This window comes from Acipenser ruthenus, chromosome 13, assembly GCF_902713425.1.
Source record: "Acipenser ruthenus chromosome 13, fAciRut3.2 maternal haplotype, whole genome shotgun sequence".
Classification (NCBI taxonomy): domain Eukaryota; kingdom Metazoa; phylum Chordata; class Actinopteri; order Acipenseriformes; family Acipenseridae; genus Acipenser; species Acipenser ruthenus.
Genome location: NC_081201.1, coordinates 27480654 through 27503546, shown reverse-complemented (window position 1 = coordinate 27503546; position 22893 = coordinate 27480654). Strand labels below are relative to the sequence as shown.

General features: G+C 36.2%; 1 protein-coding gene across 4 annotated transcripts in view; it reads right to left on the bottom strand.

The window, feature by feature from the left end:
* Positions 1-22893, bottom strand: part of LOC117417846 (probable E3 ubiquitin-protein ligase HECTD2) — a 34565-nt gene that overhangs the window by 5334 nt on the left and 6338 nt on the right. For 3 of the 4 annotated variants that reach the window (XR_009306750.1, XM_034030225.3, XM_034030224.3), the window contains exons 3-18: positions 21088-21226; positions 20117-20219; positions 19607-19696; positions 19030-19094; positions 17037-17082; positions 15422-15531; positions 14291-14439; positions 12899-13022; positions 11358-11454; positions 10487-10594; positions 9376-9508; positions 8922-9010; positions 6510-6668; positions 4941-5015; positions 3716-3803; positions 3208-3314 (exon numbers count right to left, since the gene is read on the bottom strand). Coding sequence is in view for 3 of the 4 variants with exons in the window: in XM_034030225.3 (XP_033886116.1) it covers positions 3208-3314; positions 3716-3803; positions 4941-5015; positions 6510-6668; positions 8922-9010; positions 9376-9508; positions 10487-10594; positions 11358-11454; positions 12899-13022; positions 14291-14439; positions 15422-15531; positions 17037-17082; positions 19030-19094; positions 19607-19696; positions 20117-20219; positions 21088-21226 (1682 nt within the window). In the remaining variant the exon portion in view is untranslated. The remainder of the gene's footprint in view (positions 1-3207; positions 3315-3715; positions 3804-4940; positions 5016-6509; positions 6669-8921; positions 9011-9375; positions 9509-10486; positions 10595-11357; positions 11455-12898; positions 13023-14290; positions 14440-15421; positions 15532-17036; positions 17083-19029; positions 19095-19606; positions 19697-20116; positions 20220-21087; positions 21227-22893) is intronic. The other variant, XM_034030226.3, reaches the window with a different exon arrangement.

The window sequence follows — 22893 nt, the reverse complement described above, 5'->3', positions numbered from 1 at the left end:
GGACCGTTTTTGATGAAACTGGCTGCTCGCGCCCCAGGTTGAAATTTGCAGTCAATTGATCTGCAGTTGCTCGCCTGTTTTGCCTTGCACTTCGAATTAATGCACGGATATCACAATCCTAAAGTAAGCGCTTCCGTCCACTGTTGCCCTTTGCTGATGATGTCTTTCCCTCAGAGTTCCATGCTGACATCACCTTAGACACATTTGCTAGTGAATCATCAGCAAGTTGAGCTGTCTTGGTCACTGAAGCTCCTGCCAAACGCGCCCCAACAATCACCCCTCTTTCAAAGTCACTGAGGTCTCCTCTTGCAGCCATGCTAGCCATAATTATAGGCAACCAGGCCTGTCCAGCATTTTTATACATGACCCTAAGCATGCTGGGATGTTATTTGCTTAATTAACGCATGAGCCACACCTGTGTGGAAGCCCTTGCTTTCAATATACTTGGTGTCCCTCATTTACCCAGGTGTTTCCATTTTTTTGTCCACTACCTGTACCTTACATGTTGTACAGGGCTTCTAATACAGTATACAGTGGGATCATGGTACTACAATGGTTTGTCATTATGTGATACTACTAAATATTATTGTAACTGCTTTTAAGGTATCACTGAATTGCATTGCAAAAAGATCAATCGGTAAAGGCTGTTTTTGTCTGCCATTTTTTGTTGTTGTGTGTTGTCACAGAACAAAATCACAGCTTAAAACTGTAAGTTGCATGCAGTGTGGAGTAGTGGTTAGGGCTCTGGACTCTTGACCGGAGGGTTGTGGGTTCAATCCCCAGTGGGGGACACTGCTGTTGTACCCTTGAGCAAGGTACTTTACCTAGATTGCTCCAGTAAAAACCCAACTGTATAAATGGGTAATTGTATGTAAAAATAATGTGATATCTGTATAATGTGAAATAATGTATAATGTGATATCTTGTAACAATTGTAAGTCGCACTGGATAAGGGCGTCTGCTAAGAAATAAATAATAATAAATAATAATAATAATAATAATAATAATAATAATAATAATAATAATAATAATAATTACAATGAGGAGTCTTCCTTAGTTCCCCATAAGCAAAGCAAACAAGAAACAAACATTAAGATGTGGTTCTTAATGAGCTGAAACACACATTTACTGAGAATGTAATCCCTCTTAGTATGTATCCCCAGCAGAATAGTTACAGCCTGTCAAAGTAGCATCCCATTTACCCAGAGTTTATCCTTCTAAAGCATGTGACTTGGGCCTTAAAAATCCCAGCCCATGTAAAGCAGTCCAATGAACACTAAGTTACTTCAACAAAGATGTGTTGCTATTTCAGAGACTCAGCTCCCCTCTGTTACTGTTGCCTGCCAAAACCCTGTAAAGACTGAACAAACAGTTCAACAGCTGCTGCCTTATGGCTTAACCATCCGAAATTATTTTGGTTTGGACACATTTAACGTGAACATCCCTCACAAACTTCTTAACGTCCATATATCTTTAGTCCTTTTTGATATTTTCAATCATTTAAATGTACTTTAAGAAAAATAAAGCATTTGGTGAATAGGCTGTGTTAAACTTTTTATAACTTTTCAGCAGAACAAGAAGTGCCTAAGGCAACTTTACACTCACTTTTCTACTACACAACACCTGCATTGGCATTTAGTTTTGTCTAGTCACAAATCCTATGGCAGGTAGGTTCCACTGTTGACCAATGGGTGATAGTCAGACAGGGAATTTTGAAAGAGAGACAAGATCTGAAGCAAGCCATTATACAGAATGCCTAAGCCATTGATTAACCCAGTTAAGTGTTCTGAAACCCATTAATGACCATATATGAATGGCATTCGACATGTGAGAATAACTGCAATATGAAGCAAGCTTCTACAGTACAACATTCAAAAGCAGCAAATGTTTGTAAAATGATATGTAAAAAAAAAATCTGCAATAAAATGTAGACAGATTTAAAACAGAACAAAACACTACTGTAACTTGAAATCAGTATGTGTTAACGATCCGAGACTGCATCAGAGGCCTGATCCATAAAGGTTTTTTGCCATGATCTGTTGCCATGGACAAAAAGCATGGCAACAGACCATGATCAGTTATGGCTAAAGAATGGCTCAGAACTAGCAAGTGACTGAGGAAATAGAATTATCAATATTGAGCGAGGTAGAAAAAAATGCTATGAAATGCAGACAAAAAATAAAACAGTAATCCGGCAAATCCAATCACAATTTAGGTAGAAATGCACACGGAAATCTTTTTGTGAAGGCTGCTTAAAATTCAGGAGGGATTCTGCCTAAGTATTTATTTGGAATAATGCCTACTATTTCTATAGGTCTGAATCAAATTCAGGCCTCCAACCTAGATGTTTAAAAAAACATGGCCAAAAGCAAGCTGCAATAAGCATATAAACCCGTACTACAGTCACAGAGCTTCCAAACTTACAGCACAGAAACATTTCTTCAGCCTCACTGTTTACTTTTCATACAGATTTTAAATATTACAGTATTTAACTGACTGCTGACATAAAATCAACAGAACTCTCTTTTCTGCCTTCCATTGTCCACTACAACATTAATTGAATGCAAGTCATTGATCAGTGCTTTATATATTCTTATTTATATGTATTTCTTACTGCATTTTGTAACATTACTATACTTTGAAAAAACGATTCAGATTTACTGAACAGGATTAAAGGGTACCTGTACTCAAAAATAACAAGGCTCTCTAAATGCTCTGCATACATAACAAATATGCCTCGCTGTGCCTATTTTGGGAAAACATCAAGCGTTTCGCCATTATTTAATTTTTTTTTGTCAGCTTTCTGGGTCAAATTGAAAAGCAGGGCGCCGCCATATTGGAACCTTTCCAGAGCCGCCATGCCGTCAAGCCGTTGATAGCCAGGCCAGTGAAAGACTGCAGTGAATCATGTCAGACTGTAAAGCTTTCACAAAACAAAAACAATAATGGGGGTGGGAACGTGGCAGGGCATTTCATTTTTGATTGAGAAACATGTGAGAAAATGGCAACATGTACAGTAGCTAGTTAGGATAGCTCTTTGAAAAGTGCAATGGGATCTTTTAAGTCAACAAAGAGAACACACAGGATGCTGGTTTAATGTGTCACCCATTTTGTTTAGAAAATCTGGATTAATGATATTATCCCTGTTGCTTTCTATTCCAAATGCTGCTGATGCTTTGCTGTTTCAGATATTTAAATGATGCTTACCATCAGTGCATTTGAGGCACAGACGCTATGGAATCCATAATAGAAAGCTGCAAACTGTTTGTACATGGATTTGTTGAGAAGGAAGTCTACATACAGTTGAACATATTCTGCAAATAAAGATGAGACCATAATGGTTAATCTTGTGAGGATTACTAATTTTTAAATAACATTTATTAAAACATTAGAAACGTAATTCTTCTTTTTGACTTGGACACATTATTATACTATAAAAGCAACACAAAAATGATGTACTGTTATATAAAAGGGTTCCCTATTTGTCCTGCATAAACACCCATTAGTTCAAGATCAAGGGTACAACTCTATCTGTAGTTCTGACTGAATCTTTTATTGAAGTGAAACTACAGGAGGGAGAAACAACCACACAACCAAACAAACTGGTATTTTAAAGGAACTATTCTATGTAAGAAGTATATCCACGATAATAGCATTGAAGCAGCTCTTTGCTAAGTTAATCGGCTGCATTCATACCAGCCGGTAACACACTTACCTTTTCTGTTCTGATTGGTAACAGGGATTCTGTCACCACCTGGTTTGAGGTTATAGGATTTTAGGATTCCAAATTCCTCCTGGAAAACCTGAAATGAGGATAGAATTGTAGGGGATGTTTTGTGATTTTGAGATAAGTCAAGTTGAAGTTGGGCACAGCTAAGGAACCCCTGGATAGTTCAAGACTGTGACAACAGTCTGTGTGTGAACCAAAGTGTTAAATATGGAATACAGGCTAAGACAGGGTGCAGCCAAGTGAGAATGATGTTGTGACAGAGACAGAATGATTCTTGGTGATAAATCTCTCTCCCGACCTGTGAGGACGCAGTGTAAAGGGAACAGTGTGGCCCGGACTGGATGGTCTGACAATTCATTCCCAGGGTTAGGTGGAAGTCGGCCATCTAGAAAGGGGGCACAGCTGTGGTACATTAAGTCATCGCTCCAGAGGGAAAGTGATGCGGCAACCATGGATTGGAGGAGAAACAGTTGCACTTGCTAACCAAGGGGGCGTGACTGAAGGTACAAAAGGGGACGTGGCTAGGTGATCTGTTCCTTTGTAATGGTTAAGAGCTAACCACTGAAGGACAAGTGTAAAATTACCATAAGTGTTTTGTCGTGTCTAAAAATCTAGTTGTTTGTTATTATTAGATGGCTAACATGATCTGGAGCTGTCGCTACAGGCCAGCACTAAAACCAGACAACACTGCACCACTGTACCACTAATAAATTGTATTACACCACAAGCACAATAACAATCACTCTGGCCTTGTGAAAGTGTGTCATGCAATAAACATTGCTATGTATTGCCTGGGATTATTCTTCGTGGTTGACAGACCAGGATTACAAATAAACATATTGTTTGGAGCGTGAACTTTGTTGTTTGTCTTCTGTTACATAATCACTTCGCCAACTACACCAGCGCACTGCAAACCACTTTGCCACAGATGTCCTAACTCCTTTTTGATAAATGTGACAATTAGCTCTGTGTGGCACTGGCCCATTCAATTGTTTTTTTTAATTGTTGGCAGAACAAGAGAATCACAGTGATATAGAATTAATTAATGGACATAAGCACAGAAGACAGGTAGACTTCCAAGAACACTGTTGTATCATTATTCAGTACCTCACACATTACACACATTTTAATTCAACAGAACACCTATTTACATTGAATAACTTTCCTTTTTCATATTAAATAGTTATGGATGCTGTTCTTTTTTTCTCACCTGAAAAGTTGAATAAAAGTCTTCTTCCACATTGCCTTCATAAGCTAAGAGTTCACTGAGCCCATGTGCCAGTTCCTGTAGATTCAAGAACACAATAGGTGGAACTTAAAGAGCAGTTCGGGGGGCTTTTTAGAAAAAGGACAACGGTGTCAGTCACAGTACTGAAATGGGCACTGTGGTGTGTGCTCAAATTCCACATTTACATACATTTTACAACAACTGGACTGCTATTCCATTATTTTCTATGGAAGTCAGCCATTCTGTTATTACTCAATAATGACATTGCTGTAGCTTGTTATGAGGTAATAATGGAACTCCCTTAATTAACTTGTGAGTCAACATAAAGAATAGCAATATATATTTCTCTTCACTTGAATTATCTGTCTGTAAATTCTCCCCTTCAGTCATTAAGATACTTTGATGTTCAGCTTTCCCCTATAATACAGTATGCCTGCCAAGAAAAAGGGTAAACCAGAGAGACCCCTGATGGGTCAATATGATACTGCTTTAAATGACTAACAACCAATTAGATTTATATTAAATGTGTGAATATGTATGTAAAAGACACAATTTACTAGAAGTGACTGCATTTTGAAATACAATTATTCTAATTGCATGTCAATATAAAATATTGTGTTTAATATCTGTTAACCCATTCTTTCAGAAACAAATACAAATTCAGTAAAGAGCATCAGGTCTTGACTAAAACAGTTTTACATACACAGATATCATTCAGTCAGAAGCATATAGTTATAAACTGGTGTATAGAGCAAATAGTATTGTTCTTTATATTAATACTATTAAAAAGCAACAGGATGAATGAATTGTACGGTTTAAATCTGCTGCTGTTTAGATTATTAAAAAAGACCCCACAATCATCAATTGCTTTTTGGTTATTTTAAAGATTTAAATGAGTTGATGTAAGTTCATGTAATCATTGGTGACCAGAGTAATGAGGAATACTAAGCTTTACCAGCATGGTAGGATATGATACACATGAAATGTGCCACAGCTCCTGGCAAGAAGAGAGGAGGCAGAAGGTCTATTAGCAAAGAAGTTATTGAGACAGGAAGCTCCCACTAAAAAACAGGTTACTAACATATGATACTTTAGGAATAAAATAATACTGGATCTAAATTAATGATCATGTACAAACATAGGGGCTATTTGCTCCAATTTCTGTAAAGGCTAATGAAATAGTTAATGTTACAAAACCTGTAACACTTAACCACTCAAAAGTCATATTCTGTAACAGACAACTTTCGAAATTTTGAACCATACTACAAAGTACACTGCAGTCATAGTGTATGCATTGATCAACATGCTACAGCTTTATGAATATAACATTACGCATTTTAGTCACTGCAAACCAAATATGTTCCCTTCAGGGAAAAAACAAACAAACAGTTTCTATCAGGGAAACATTAGTGAACATAATTGTGGATTTTGCAGTTTTAAATATCATTGTGATTGGTTGCTTCCTGCATTGACAAAGACTACCCATATGATGGGAAAAGGTTGGTATACAGAGGGTGTGGTCAAAGGCTTGAGTTTTTGTAATATACTTACAGGCATGACTAGCTGCAAGTCATCCAGGCTGACAGCGGCGATCCCCACAGGAGTACTCTGGTCACATGGAACTATGGGAGGACTCAACAGCTTCTTGTAGCAGCAAGGTGGAAACCGAATGTCCAGGGTGATGCTATTATAGACAGCCAGGCCCATCAGCTACAGTTAGTTAAGTACAGTGCAAGGCGAAGATTGGCATAACTCTATTACTGTTAACTGTGGTATACCATGGTAAACAAGCATAGCAGAGTGTAGTAAGAACATGTGGAATCATGGTAAGCACATGAAAGCATCACATGAATGCAGGCAATTACTGGGGAACTGTACTGTGGTAAACTTTCATAAGAGAAACTTCCAACACCCTGCAGTTCATTGTTAAGCAAACAACAATCAAACATTTTGGCAACCCTACCTCTTATACACAACTCACCATCCTGGTAAAATAAACAGAGGTTACATTTCTATTTTACAAATATAAGAGTAAGATAAAAGCTCCCTTCCTCTGTCTAGCAGGTTTGAGCTGCAGTGCTGCAAGGGAGTAGAGCCTCATTATGCAGTGTTGTTGCCTTCAGTACTGTAATATCACAATCAAACAGCACATCATATTGAATTCTCAGCATTATTAACCAACAGATGTGGCATGAGGCTCAGCCAATGAGTGTGCTTGGTTTGTCCAGGGTATTTTATAAATAAAGTCTATAGATGTATCTACATATTAACTTGGTATAGTAAGGACAATATCTCATTTATTTTAACTAATTGTTATTTAGAGTCACATTTTCTATTTTAGTCATAACATCCCAGGGAACTTTTAAAAGCAAGACATAACACATTTACTCTAGAACTAAGACAACCCAAGTCAAGCAAATGTAGCATTTCTTACATCCACTGGGGGCAGAATGTTGCAGGGGGACATGTTAATGGTTACACTGGTGTGCCTGATGCACTTAGTGATTCTGAGAACTCTATTGATGCAACAAGGGTGCTTTAAACTTTTTAAAAAGTTACCTGGATGTGATGACTAAAACAGAAACTGATGCCAAATGAATCTTATAAACAATAAGAAAAGTTCAAAGAACTCCGATATTTCCTATTGTATACAAACTTTTGAGATATTTGCTTTAAATTAGGTTACACAAAGCATGTATTGTGTTGATTAAAACCTGTCATGGTGACCATGTTAATCTTTTTTCTTATTAGGCTTGATCTGGATTATAAAAATGAAAAGGCATCTTGCACACAGCAGGTGTAGAACTTTTATGCTTGGTTACATAACTACTTACATTCTTCCCATTCTGATACGGCCCCTCTGTAAATGCAAACAGCCACTGTGACCAACATACAGTTCCATATGGAACCATTCATAATCTAATAGGCTAATGCTTCAGGTGTGCTGCTACTTCAACTGTTCATTGGAGCCCCTTTTAAAACAGTGGTGTACTGTGATGGTGCACTCAAGTGGGGAAAACCCACAGGAGCAAGTATCAAAAGAAATACCTACTAATATCATGAAAAAGTACATCACCATGGCCTGCACCTACAAAACCATTTTTCTTACGCACAGCCGTACTTGAGAAGAGCACAAGTATGAAGTCAATGTGCCCTATTTACAAAATGCAGGGGCTGTTTAAAGAAATGTTTTTCTAAGGACTGTTCTTTAAAGCTTATTTTGCTTAATTAAATCAAGATTGTATTTCAATAATCCTTTTTCCTACAGTTTTGGAGAGGCTTAGCTTTTAGGGTTAGAAATAATTTATGAAATATTACAAATTGTGGAATTGCAAATTCATACAGGCTCCCCTTGTGGGGATGCTTCATTAAGTCGCTGCTTTTGTTAGTCATGGGCTATTTAGTCGTGGCAAGCCCTGTTTATGTACTTTGTAGGACTGGCAGTGTATTGGAAAGTGTAGTCAAAACCGTTCCACATTTCTCCGTTGCCAAGCATTGGCGCTGACTTGCCTTACTTGACTCCTGTTCAAATCATTTTTGCCTTTGGTGTTGTGTCTATCTGCTCCTCTGAGGAATTTTAGAGAGTGAATGTGCATTGCTTCACACTGTCACAGTTCTATCTGCCATCATTTTAACAAGGATTTAACAAATGTTAATATAATTATTATTAATATAGTTGTTATTTTCAAGACTTGGCCAATATACCTGAATAATAGATTTGTAAAATGACTACTGTGTGTGTGTGAATCTGAGACTGTTCATATCATATCACTTTTATAATAGAAAGAGAGAAGGATAATTTACTTTATACCAAAAAGCTGCATTTTGTGGAAACAGCCATAGGCTTCTTGCAAGCCAAGACCCACCCACATAACTTCAGCCAGCCAATGTAAACAATGGTCAGCTACTCTTTTTTTTTTCAAGTTCAACATCAAGCCATTGATTTTGTATTAAAAAGGATACAGTTCCAACCAATCGGAATTCAGAGTAGTTGTCACATTTCAAGCTACTAAACCAATGGCATTGTGAATCCATCTGATATGCGAACATACCTGCAAAGTGACAAATTATGAAACAAACATTTATTTCTACAGCGAGAAACAAACTTAAACTTAATTAAACTTAATTAAATAATAATAACACAGAAATGGTTGGTGAAAAAGATACAAAAAAGAGATAAGTAGGTATACTTATTCATTAATGTTTCTCTATCATGAAGTTTTATTTGGGTGGGTTTTTTTTGTGCTGATAGCACTGGAGACTGAAGGGCAATGAATCTGGTGTTCCAGCTCAGTCCAATGTACTTTGTTCCAATAATGTAATATATGGATCAATTCAACTGATTTGAATGGCAATGGATCTAAATAGCGTTGTTGTTTAAATCATGTGTTAATAACTATTTACTCAGATGCCTCACCGTAGTCAGCGTGAAAAATCTGTCGAATCAGGAGTAGAAACCACTCCTTCGTCAGGCCGCCCATGTCTAACCCTGCTTCCCCAACAAAGGTGACCTTCAGTTTCTTCTTTAGATCTGCTCTCTTTCTTGTCAACTGCAAAGGGACAATGCAGAATTGTAATAGCTTGTCAGTGAGACAGCTGTTCTGTTTACTATAACAGCATCAGTGTGGCTCCCCCTGTTGTATGATGTGAGGCCACACTCTGATTTTAGTACAAACAGTACAGACACACGGGCCCAGAATATCAAGTGTGTCTTCCGACAGTCCAAAACTCGCTTTTAACTTTGAACCTGACTCTTATCCCAAATGTGTTTTCCATCATAAAATGAAACTCTTTTCTGCTGTTTTCCAACAGGTGGAATGGGTGCAATCTGCATAAAGGTGGCAGAATAACTATTCAGGGTTTAAATGAGAAACCTATATGTTAATGATGCAGGATTTATGTCATTTCAGGATTTCAATCAATGGACAGGTGGGACTGAAAGGTAGTAAAGGCGGAGAAAAACAAAACAGGCGTTTCAGGGGATATGGAGAAAGAGAAGATACAATAGAACATACAAAGCAAATACATCAGGACAAATTAAAAAGGAAGAGAAAGTTAGAGAAAATTTTAATGTAATTTTGTAAATGTATGTTCTGCATTTATTAAATTATAGTTACATTAACAACTGGGGTTAGCTACATTATCCCTTTCATCCTCTAAAATCACAGCAACCTCTAGCAGCATATTGAGTTTCATCACCATTCAGAGTCACTGCACCCACATCATCAGACCCCTTTTTTTTCTTAGTACTTAAATGCACTGGAAATAGGTTCCCATCTCCATTAGGTCTCTTTGAAACAGGTGGAACCATTTTAGATGGAAAATACTCAACCCTTTTGATTGTTGCATGGGCGGTATGTTAATTAGGTTCCCACTTAATTTGCATAACATTCCTCCTTCCTGACCATTTTTTTATGTTTGCTCGGAACACAAAAAACAGTCAGAAAATTTAAACCTTGCCACAAAAGCCCTCCCTGACGGTCGGAAAAGCTTTGATATTCTGGGCCACTGTTCAAAACCAAAGTTACCTCATCCAGAGAGTCGCTAACAAGATGCATCCTTCTTACTTTAATGTTGAGGAACAGCAGGGTCATGTCTGGTCTCTGTCTGCGAGACACTTTGTCCACAAGGCTTTGCTAAAATAGAGTGAAAATGTCTTAAAAGCTGTTGTTTAGTCATTTAAAATAATGTATGCAGCAGGAATCTAAGATTTTTTTGTACCCCCCAGTACCTGGGTTCCAATTCTTTACTCTTAAAGTATGAGTAACCTGTAGGACATGCATATTATATAGGAGCTCTTTATTTATTATTTGTTTATTTAGCAGACGCCTTTATCCAAGGCAACTTACAGAGACTAGGTAGGGTGTGTGAACTATGCATCAGCTGCAGAGTCACTTACAATTACGTCTCACCCGAAAGACGGAGCACAAGGAGGTTAAGTGACTTGCTCAGGGTCACACAATGAGTCAGTGGCTAAGGTGGGATTTGAACTGGGGACCTCTTGGTTACAAGCCCTTTTCTTTAACCACTGGACCACACAGCCACCAGCTCAAAGCAGGCATCATTCTTAGCCCTTTCATAGATGAAATATTAAAACTAGCTGGGGAAAAATTTTCAACAGATTTTTTTTCCCCATTGCTTTATATGGGAGAAAAATTGTATTTTCATGAGGTCGTCATGCATTTGCGCCTTCCATACGTCCCCATATAAAGACTAGAAGCAAGTTTTTTTTTTTTTTTTTTTTTTTTTAATCCGTCCCCATATGAGGTCACCATGTGAAAGTGTGAAATTACAGTTCTCTAAAAATGGCAATTTTACATTGTTCTATTCAAATAGTGTATTTAGGGAGACAACACTGTTAAATGTCTTGCCATTGACACATGATGAGAGCGCACTCACTCTGGCAATACTGATCATCTGCTGCTCAGAGTCTCTTTGGGTTATGGTTTTCTTTGCTGCAATTGAAAGAATAAAAGGGAACTGGCAGAAAGAAAACCTGAAAACAATAAGAGAACATCATTAGCTAAAACTAAGTGATGAAAACATATTAAAAAAAAAAAAAATTCAGTTTGAGATTCAGCAACACAGAGCTATCTCATTACACTGCACTGCACTAGAAAGCCAAACATCATGGTTTCAAGGCAATAACTCTGAAGTGTTTTGAACAGAGATACCTCATTACATGATGCAGACACACCACAAAATGGTATCAATTTCAATTTAGAACAACAACACTATTCACAAATAGTCAAATAAGCCTAAAGCTTAATATTATCTTTGACAGTTCACATTTTAAACACAGGATGGAGCTGACAAGAAGGAAAATGATCTGTGTCCAAATTTAGAACCATATACTGTGGGTGTTAACAAGTTTATTTTCTGGTTTATCTTCAATGTATTGTTTTTCTATGATCTTTACATTTAAGTCTATTTGTGCATCCTTCTCTTTGGGCTTCTTGGAAATGGGTGGAGTGACACAATGGTAGTCAAAGCTTTTTAGTCCAAAGTGTAGAATGTAGAAAACACCTGTTGAGTTATAAAACTAGATATCTTTTTTGTTTCATTTGATACCTTCTAAGGGTGTTTTCTTATCTTCCAAAAATCTAGAGTAATTAAGACTTTAGAGTAAAAGCCAATGCAAGCTAGGTATGACGGTGGTACTGGGGTGTAAGCACTTACAAGTACTAGTGAAAATGGATCCTTTTGTACAGTTGTAATGAGCACACTTTAGAATCCCTCCCTTTCTGAATTTCTTAAAATGTATGATTTCTGAAGTATTCATCTGATAATCCTTTACAGGTTGTTTGGTGAAGATGAAAGATATCAGTGTAAAAAAAAACCCCTCAGACCTCACTTTACCTTTACACCACTAGATGTCACTGTAATACAGTTTTTTTTTAAAGCCAACACCATTTCCACAATGAAAAACATCAAGTGTAAGCAACATGAACCCCAGAGCTAATGAACATGCAGTAGGAGGAGAATCCCATAATGCAATTTAATAAACCTAATGTAACACAAGCTGCTTATTTCTCTTTGGTTTTGAAGTGGTAATTAACTACTGAAAACGGTCTGTTTCCAGCTAAGTAACCACAGAATGATGGTATATTTACAGTATACATTGCTAGGAGTAATAAATAAATAAATAAATAACACTGGGAAACAACAGCTTGAGAGGGTAATATTTCCCTCTCAAGCCATGGTTTCCCAGTGGTAAAACAGAAAGGAAAGCTGTTTATTGATAGAGTGTACATTACCTACTGGGGAAGGACTGCAGTTTTGTATGGAATTACTTAAAAGCACAAGCAAATAATAAACTCACACAATTGAATGCAAAACAACAACTCCCTTTCAAGCTAAACAGATGTCACTGTCATCATGCAAATTCACCTTTTCTTGTTAGGAGAGCGTCTGTGACACACCTGCTCTCAGTCCCTTACCTGTGTGAATTCCCATAGGAATGCCAGGTGTTATACTCTTCCATGATGTCAATGTGATCCAGTGTTAAGTTATAGAAATCCGTGAAAGGGATAATTGGAGGATTTGAAATGCTATTGGCTGCATCTGCAAAAACAAACAAAACAAAAAAAAAATGACAATTGAGGTGTGTCTGTTATCCAGATTTAGTGTTTTGGGGATTCTTAATAAAAAACAGATAAAATAAATAAATAAATAAATAAAATCCATTGGAAACAATGTTGTGTTTCTGAAAGGAGGATCCTCCCTCTAATCGTACGCAATCGAACTGTTCCTATAAATAGCATTTCGTCTGTGCCTCCTTTGTTTGGCCCCCCTCCTCCCCTGCCTCCACGTGCAGCGTGCCTTGTCCAGGGGGAAGGTGACCCAGAGTGCCACTTGTCCAGCCCGCTGGCTATAGCTGTCATCAATCAATGATCATTGCATCACGTTTCAGCCAGCTCATGAGGTGTCTACAGAGCTCCAACGGACAAGGCCATGGGACTAAATGTATATTACGTTCCTTCATGGGCATGGCTCTGTCAAATGCAATTAAGAATTGTCAGTTCAAATCATTGGTGGATATCTCCTTTATGAATTACTTGGAGCATGTATTCTGTACGATACAGAAGAAATGCATCTGATTAATAATGTTTAGTAAGAAAATGTATGGTGAGTTAAATCTCTATTAAAAGAATATGATGAAAGCTCCAAAACGGTTTGCAGATGTCTTAAAAGTGTTACCCGTCATCGTACTGATCCACTGTAAGCCGTTCACATTTCCAGTTCTCTTCCCAATACTGATATACAGAACGGTGTTAAAGTGCCATTTTTACTGTGGACAGCAGGCACACAAATGTTCTTTTTGCACGGAAGTCACAATGTTAAGGGCCATATTCACAAGGTATTTATCAATGAGATAACTTAATATAATTTCTTTCTGAAAAGAACATGCTGATGCTAAATAGCTCCAAATGAATAACTCACAGGGTCAATTTAACAAGTACTCAACGTACATTTGTTGTTTTTTGCTTTTTGGCAGTTGGTTTTTTGTTTAACAAAAAAGAGATGCTAACTTAGCGTGGTACATTTTATTTATTTTATATGTATTTATTTATACAGATTTACCCATTGAGACCGAGGTCTCATTTACAAGGGGTCCTGTTAGACAATAAAACAATTACAAATACAAGCAACACAATAAATACATGTGTGATTCAAACTTAGTCAGCAGCCGACAAAAATGAACCGATAAATAAGACACACCCATATGTTAATGTGGACTAAAGAAAAAAAAACAATGGCAAGAGACTCTAAATATTTTCTAAATATGTTACTTACATACATTTCAAAGTATTAATATGGTAAACACTCACTGAGTAAAGCAAGGACTTTGGTTGCTGAAGGATTCCACCAGGTGCATTTCCCCATTGGTGGAAGCTCCTCAGATTTTGCTGGAAAGAGTCGCAGGGATATGAACTGTAGCAATCTGTCAACCAGCTGTTTGAACCTCCTCTGAGAAAGCCTAGGAAACAAATGCAACAATGCAATTAATCAGCCAACCTGACAAACAGGCAAGATATATTGTATTATAAAAGTTCTTCTTTGAAAACAGTGCATTCTTTTTTTCTTGTTTTATAAAAGGTGTTTTGAGCACCAGTAGAAACAAACCATTACTGTGCACAAAAAAATGTCACAGAATATTGAGGAACGAATAAAACATTAATTTCATGGTGCCTAGCCGGCAGGAATGCGAAAAAAGAAACCAAATGCAAAAGTTCAATACAAATCGTCAGTTTAGTAAAACTGATGTAAGAGCCATACAGTTTTTTCTATGTTCACATAATCAAATACATCATTTCAAATGTATCTCAACCTATTCTAAAAAAAAAAAAAAAAACTGTTATATATACTACTAAAAAGTGTGGGAATACTGGTATATTTTAATTAACATCATCAAACGCATATAAGTTTAGGTATTCTTGATCCAAGACAAAAAAGTATTAATAAAAACATTCTTTGAATAAAACAAGAATACACTTCAGACCCTCTGTAAAACAACTGAAAGAGGTTTCATGAACTGCAAACTTGACTAAATACATTGAATTGGGCTTTAAAAAGTAATTGAACAAGTTTTGTGGACTGGTTCATATCATGAGATGATAGGGCCCTATTCACAAAACTTAAAGGAATGTTTTTTTTTACGTTTGCGAGTTAAACAGTGCATTGAAAAATGACAATAAACAATAAGCCCTCTCTGCTAAAGGTGAAAGGGGTTTTGTGTGCTACAAACCTTGGGTTCCTATTCAAAAGAGGGTTTCACAGTTTTCATTTTGAAGCATTTCAACGTAGGATGTTTATATACAGTACATACTTCAAAAAACATTCCTAAACCAGCAGTCCTTTAAAGTTTTTTTTTTAATAGGACCATTAGTTTAGTTTGACAATGAGTATGATACAGACATTACTGTAGTACTGGAGATGCGAACAGTGTAAAAACAACTTACTTTTTAAACCAGTGAACTAAGAAATGGTGGTCAGCTTCAGCCAAGGTGGCTATTTGTCTCAGCAAGTGTGCGAAGATGACATACGTTGACGTGCTTGTGTACTGAGGATTCTACAAAATGAATGCACAGCGTTTAATTAAATAACTCAGTCTGGACAGTCACAAGTGAAACATGAAGCAATGTCAAGCACAGTCCAGACATACAGATTCATTTAAAAGTGCTCGTCTAGAGCATTTTATTTCACTAATACAATCTGTATTTGTTTCATTTCTTGGAAAATGCCCTATATATATACTGTATATAGTAAAGCTCTTCTATTCATGTAATGATTATCTGTCGTTTACTGTCCCACAGAGAAAATGACTGTCTATCCCGGCTGGGGCAGCAATATGGACAGAACCCAAAGATTTTTAGCAGTTTGTGTGCATTTCACAACACGTTATATGGAAAGTAGTTTTTTTTTTTGTAAAGCAACCAAAACTACTCATGCCCCTTTATTACACTACTTCCTGCTTTTGAAGCTGATAAAAGCTGTCATGTGTTTTTACAGTACTGCATTTTTATCTGAGACAATAACATTGAAACCACTAGGGGGGGGGGGGGGGGTAGTAGTGACAGGATGACAAACCACTGAACCTTTTGGATAGGACTATAATAAATCACTGTGCTCGGACAAAATACTGTTCTACTAAGTTATTGTCACTTGTAATAACAACCCTGGAACTTTTTCAACTTCAAACTCAGTTAAATAATTTCCGGACTTTGGCGATTGCATTTACTTAAATGAAGGCTTTACACTAATCCTAGGACTACTGCTGAAAGTTATCACATATTAGATAGATTTATGCTTTGTGAAATTTGAATGTCTTGTGTATGCAGATATAATTCATACTTGATGAGTTGATTTAACATAGGACAGTCTCTATATCTAGAAGCCTAATACAGAAGAACTGAGTTACAAGGCTGTTGCAGAAAATAATCATCAGAGCTTGGCTAGTTAAGAATTACTATAAAACTTGATAAACTTTGGCCTCGTGTAGAAAACTTCCACTGCTGTCATCATTCACCAGGGATTAAAAAACATCAGTATGCTGTTTTATCCTGTTTTCATTTTAATATCGTCTGATGTCTTGTAAAAATATAATGTATGTATTACCACAAAAGGTACATAATAATAATAATAATAATAATAATAATAATAATAATAATAATAATAATAATAATATTTACTCTTAAAACCACTGGTACATGTTTTTTTTTTTTTTTTTTATATGAAATACATTTTGCTCACATTGGAGCTGTCTGACACAAGATGTGTCTTCTGGTTATTAGAGGCTTATAGAAGTAGAATGTATGTTTTTTTAGCAACGGTACACAGAAATAACATTCCAATGTTAACTACTTAGCACTAAAGCTGTGACTTCTGTGGTTATTTATTTACAATACTGCAGATTAATAAAATGATTGAAAAGACAAGGAAATTAAACACTAGTATGTATGTATGTATGTATGTATGTATTCAGTTATGTAGTTATGTATGTATATTTGAAGGTTTTCTGGCTGACCTATGACTAAAAGTCAGCCAACATTTTATTTTTAAACTATTTCTCATTACCTGTACAAGTGTAAAGTAAGCTCTAAGGTCATCTTTAGTCCGAGCACTGAAAAAAAAAAAAATGCAATTATACAATGCGGTAGAATTAGACAACTGACAAGGATGTACATGAACCTTGAATTCTAAATAAAGCAAACGATGACCTAAAACCAACGTCGACCTCCCCTAATGAAAGCTTACTGCAGTAGCTTTGTGGTTTACTTTGATCCCCGTTCTATTCCGTGCAGTGGGCATGGTTTAACCGGATTCACCATGCCTGTTACAATGCTTATAATATGGGGGGAAGACACAAGTGGGGTTCTACATGTACAGAGTTAAAGACTGGCAGTATTACTGTTAATATTATGACATCATTTCTCCAACCTTGTGCCAAGCTGTTAAGCTGTATAGGCCTTTTAAATCCTCAATATGGTGGTAATAAGAAAGGAATTCTTTATACTTTCCAAAACAAATACATTTAAATATAATATGAAGGTCATTGAGAACCCATGCATTTGAAAAGAAAAACAATAAAGAGGATTTATAATTGAGTTAAATTAAATGGTTCCTTTGCTCTGTAAATATGCAGAGCTCTCCCCAGCTACTGTAATATAACTTGTTGATAGATTTTAACCCATGTTTCTAGTAGCATAAAATTAACTGGATTTAACCATTATGGCACCTAACTTCTGTCACAGCTAGTTGTTTTGACTTCCCTCCTGTCTGCTCTGACAGACTGGCAAATAGGGAAAGTTACTCATTAAGGGTAAGGCTGAGTCATGCCCTTCAGACATTAATTATTAGCTATTTTAGTCTCAGTAAACCACAAAAGCTTACGTGCCAGACTTTTGCCTTTTATTACATGCTGGGTCTTAGATATACTGTACAAACAGTGCCTGTAAGGGGACACATACCCAGAAAACATCAAGACAATTGTATTTCAATATCTTATAGCTTAAAGACTATGGGACTTATAGCTTAAAGAATATGGAACATCACATTGCCTGTCCAATTTATTTATCACACACAACATAATGATATACAGTGCTCCCTCACTCTAAGGCTCTCGATTATAACGCGCCTCGGATATAACACTACAGCATGTCCCCCAATTCCCTATACTAGTGATTCATACAATATGTCTACAGTAAATACAGTATAGATGTTGTTCAAACTATTAACAACATCTCAGTCTATCTTCCATTTCTGTCTCTCCCTTTTGATACAGTATCTGAAGAAAAGCTGTGCTGGCATTTTATAACACAGACATCTTACTCGGCATTCGTTTTACAACTAAATAAATATTAGGCCTATTACGTGGTTATCTTTCCTAATGTATTTACTTTTTTTCTGCAAGAGGAGCTGCAGCTTTCTCCAGGAGACGAGACGCTTCAGCTTCACTTCAGCCCCGCTCCGGCAGATGAACCTGGGGCGAGCCCATTCCCTCATCCCCTCACCCAACCCGCTCTCCTCCTCACACTTGGTTTGCTTGTCTGTTGCTTCAAACTACCATTTAGCCAGGCTATTTATAGTTTAAAAACTGCTAATTAAAATGATCCACAAGTGGGAATGTGACCTTTATTTCTTTTTTTTTTGTAAAAAAAAATGCGTTGACTACATGGTGCTTTATGCATGGTTAATTCACGGACAGTTACATTTTTGTTTCACTATATATGCATTATAGAGAGGGAGATATTTTATTTTGTAATTTAGTCAGATGTGTGCTGTTATGTGTTCCGCGGCGCACCCCACCCCCTCCCCCGTTTATAACGCTCTTCAGTTATAAAGCTCCTATTGTGTGACCCTGAGACCCACGTTACAGCGAGGGAGCACTGTTTTTAAAGGCTTAAGCATGAGCCAGACTTATTCGGTTCCCTTTCCTGTACAGTGTAGTTGAATATAAGAAAATGGTTGGTGCTGCTATTGTTGCTGAATCTTTACCATTTTCTATTTTATACCAGAGCACTAACTTAACAACAGTAGCAAGTACATATTCAGAATGTTTAATACATACCCTTTCCATTCTCTTAATAAACTGTTAATGATGCCCTTCAGCACAGCTTTTTGTGTGTCCGGTGGCTACAAATGAAGAAAAAAAAAATATATATATATATACATCATTTTAAACTAAGAGATTCATATTTTGAAGGACAGCAATGTAAGGGAACATGTCTGAGAGGAATAAAACCAAGAAAGCGTTTTTAGTTGCAGGTGGCTAAATTTTCTTGCTAGTTTTATGTTATTTTATAATAACATAAAACATAACATATGAAATGTCACCTTTACATGTAGTGTTAATTACATTGTTTGGTATAGCTTCATAAAATATAGTATTTAAATACATATGACTTTGTTTCCCTGTTCCATTACACATTTATTTAAATACACATGGAAATATTTCTCCATTTATTTTGGTTAGCGATTTTTAAAACCTTCCTGTAAAGAGAAAACCTCTTTAATACATTATAATTAAAAATACAATCCATACAGCAATAATGAAATACAATATCGCTCTCTGCACCCAAATATAGCACATTGGCGTAAGTTTGTATGAAATATATGGCATATGTTGATTTTTTTTCTTTACTTACGGTACTAAGTATGGAATCATAAACAGCATTTAGAAATTTGGTATTAATCCCTGAATCTTCAATGGTGTTAAATGGAGCATTTGCATCTTTCTGAAAGAAAAACACATTGTTATTTTTAATACATGTGGTGATGAATGATAAAAGCTATTTTCTCTAGGCTTATTTTTGACCGATAAATCCTATTAGATTTTTTTTTTTTTTAAATTGGAGCAGATTGTGGAATTAACAGTGAATCACTGCCAGTTATGAGGTCATATTCTGTGGGCAGCTATTCAACCTCTAGATTTAGCTGCTTATATGGCTTTGTTTAGATTTTAAAGCAAGTTGGCTTTAAATATGCCTGACATTGGTTTTAAATGGAATGTAGTATGCATCATATCTAAGCCAAGAAAGCTCAGAGTACCTCAAATGTGTAATTAATATTCAATCAAGTAGAAGACCACAATAAATATTAGAAAAGATAAAAAATTGAATGCTGAAAATACCTACTGTAACTCTGATTGTCCATACCTTAAAAGCTGCGTTCACTTCCAGAAAGGAGTCGAATGTAGTGAGGTAGAAATCATGCACAGATGTCCAGTCCCCTGATGTCTTTGCTTTTTCCATATCCTCCCTGGAACACAGAACATATTGAATTGAATATTTAGATTATTATATCTTATAAAACAAGCCTTGTTTTGTTTACAATTACAATACTTAAGATGTTTGAGTCTTCCCTAGTCTGTCACATATGTTGTGGTGACATCATCATCATCATTATTCAGAGGAAATTACTTCAAAGGATTTTTTTTTATACAACTACAGTGAATCCAGCGCCCCCCAAAAAGGCCATGCATTTATAATAACGTCTTTAACAAAGTAGCATAAAATAACAAAAATGCTACTTCCTGTCTGTTCAGCAATTACACCATTATGACTACATTGAACTAAACCTCTTCAGCAAATTCTCCTGAACAAAATGACATGCAGATGGTTAGGACCTAAGTTAAAATATGATGTTGTCTAATAAGTTAATATTACAACAAAACCAGTTCAGACATATATAGCAACTTTCATGCAAAAGAAACTCTGCCCACAATCTCAACACCGTTAGTCATAGGTATGAATAAATAGATTTTAAGCTAAGAACTTAAACAACAAAAGGAAGTTAACATTTCTTATGTCTTTGGGTAGTACGTTTCAAAGCCTGGGCATAGCTGTTTGTGTTCGGAGATTATGCTTCAGTGCAGAGAGTCCAGAGTGTCAAGATGGTGCATGTCAAAGAATGTGAGAGGCAGTAAAATAAACAGCACACCGTGTCAGAGATTACAAAATCTATGGTAATAATTAAAAAAAAAAAACAGTAATATTAGTAAATCCAGGCTACTAGAATAAACAATATAAACAGACGCTTATGATAAGAGCTATTGCTTCAAGTTGCATGACTCTAAGTTTTAGTGAAAGTATTAGTGAAAGGGGTATTGAGCATAGCATGGGCTTACTGAAACTCTTTGACTGTCTTAGTGCGGATTGGAATGACAGGCTCTGGGGGGATAGGAGCCTTCATCTCTGGGGGGAGAGTCTCGATGGAGAGGCGTTGTTTTTGTCGTACATCAGGACAGATGGGAGGCAGCTCTCTCACTGCCATAAGATAAAAATAAAACAGAAAGCACAACATGAAAAATAATCTGCTGTATCACCAGAAGTCTACAATAAGCATCATATTTTTTTCAATATGTTTTTAAAATATATTTCTTTGTTAGGGACGTCTTTGCCAGATTATATTTAATAATAAAGCAGTGTTTGCATTTTGCCATACCAATGTATGGCATGTATAAACAAATACAAACAGAAATGCTTTTCAAATTACAGTTCCTATAAGAATGACATACATATGTTGCCATGGAAACTCCAGCTCTTCAATGCAGTCTGGAACATCTTCGTCCAACACAAACTAAACTACTGATTAAAACCCTTCAGAAAATAATCGTGTTAGTAAACACTAAAGATCCGAGGGGTCCTTTGAAAAGGATTGAAGCCTGTGACCCAAATAGCCTTATGCCAGTTTTATTAAAGTATGTTCATTATAGGTGTTTCCTTTTGTCTGTAGAGAAAAACAAAACACTTTGGTGTATAAAGGGAGCCTAATGAATTCAAAGAAGCTGAATTGTGTCAGTTTGAAATTCAAATAAGTTGTTAAAAAGTCTTGCTTTGAAGTTCTTGAAAGGGAAGTAATACAAGTATTTTTTTAAGATCTGAGCATTTACATTTTTTACTGCTTGATATAATTCTGTATACTAGTGGCTTTTGTACATGTGTGGGCAGGGTGCTTTTCAATGTTTAAAACATTTCTGTGACATCACCCTGTGATCTTTTGATTGATTAAATCTACGAATCTTCTAACTAAAAGCGGCTGTGTGGCTTTGAAGAGAAGGGGAGTGTGGGGCAGATACACTGTTTATTAACGAATCCACAGTTTGTGCTACAAATCCACAGTCAGATAAATTCAACAGAAAAGTGAATACCATTTCAGTATGCAACAATCGTTTCAACAATTAGTTCATTATAGGGTTACACATTTCACATGTAACACTTAGAAAAGGGCTTGCGATTTCAGTTTAGCACTTCATATTTTTTTCTAAAAGTAACAATTATATATTAACATAATGTTTTTTTTTTAAAATACATAATTACAAATTCATGTCCACATAAACACCTTCTCCTTTTTTTATTTCACATATCTTCTGGACAAGTTCAAGAACAATAGCAATTTCATTATCTCTTAATAAATCTCCATTAATTACACAGACATTTGATTTAAACCCAGCTTTTGCATTTCTTTCATTCAACCACTGTTCAAACAAGCTTACAGCCCACTTACATTTTGCCTCAGTACTTGAAAACCAATCACTGGCAATGATATTTAGGTCTTCATCTATTTTAGGTTTGGGAAAACGATCAATAACTTTACTCCCCGTTCCTGGTTCACATTCCTTTGTTTTTTTGCATTTTTATTTTTCTAATGTCACTTTCATGTTCTACATCTTAAACATAGTACTCAGAGTAACCAATGACAACATTCTCACAATATGAGAGACAAACATTTTAACTGTTTGAACTGAGCTTAACAAAAAAGCAAAAACCAAATCCAATTACGAAATTAACAATCAATTGAATCTCATTATCGAACAAGTATCAATTAGGAAGAAATGTTTTAAGTGGCATAAACAATGATAAGTGTTGAATCGGTAAGAAAATAATCCATTTTCTCAGGCCAAATGTCACTCGTGGCAAGTGGCAAGCTTACT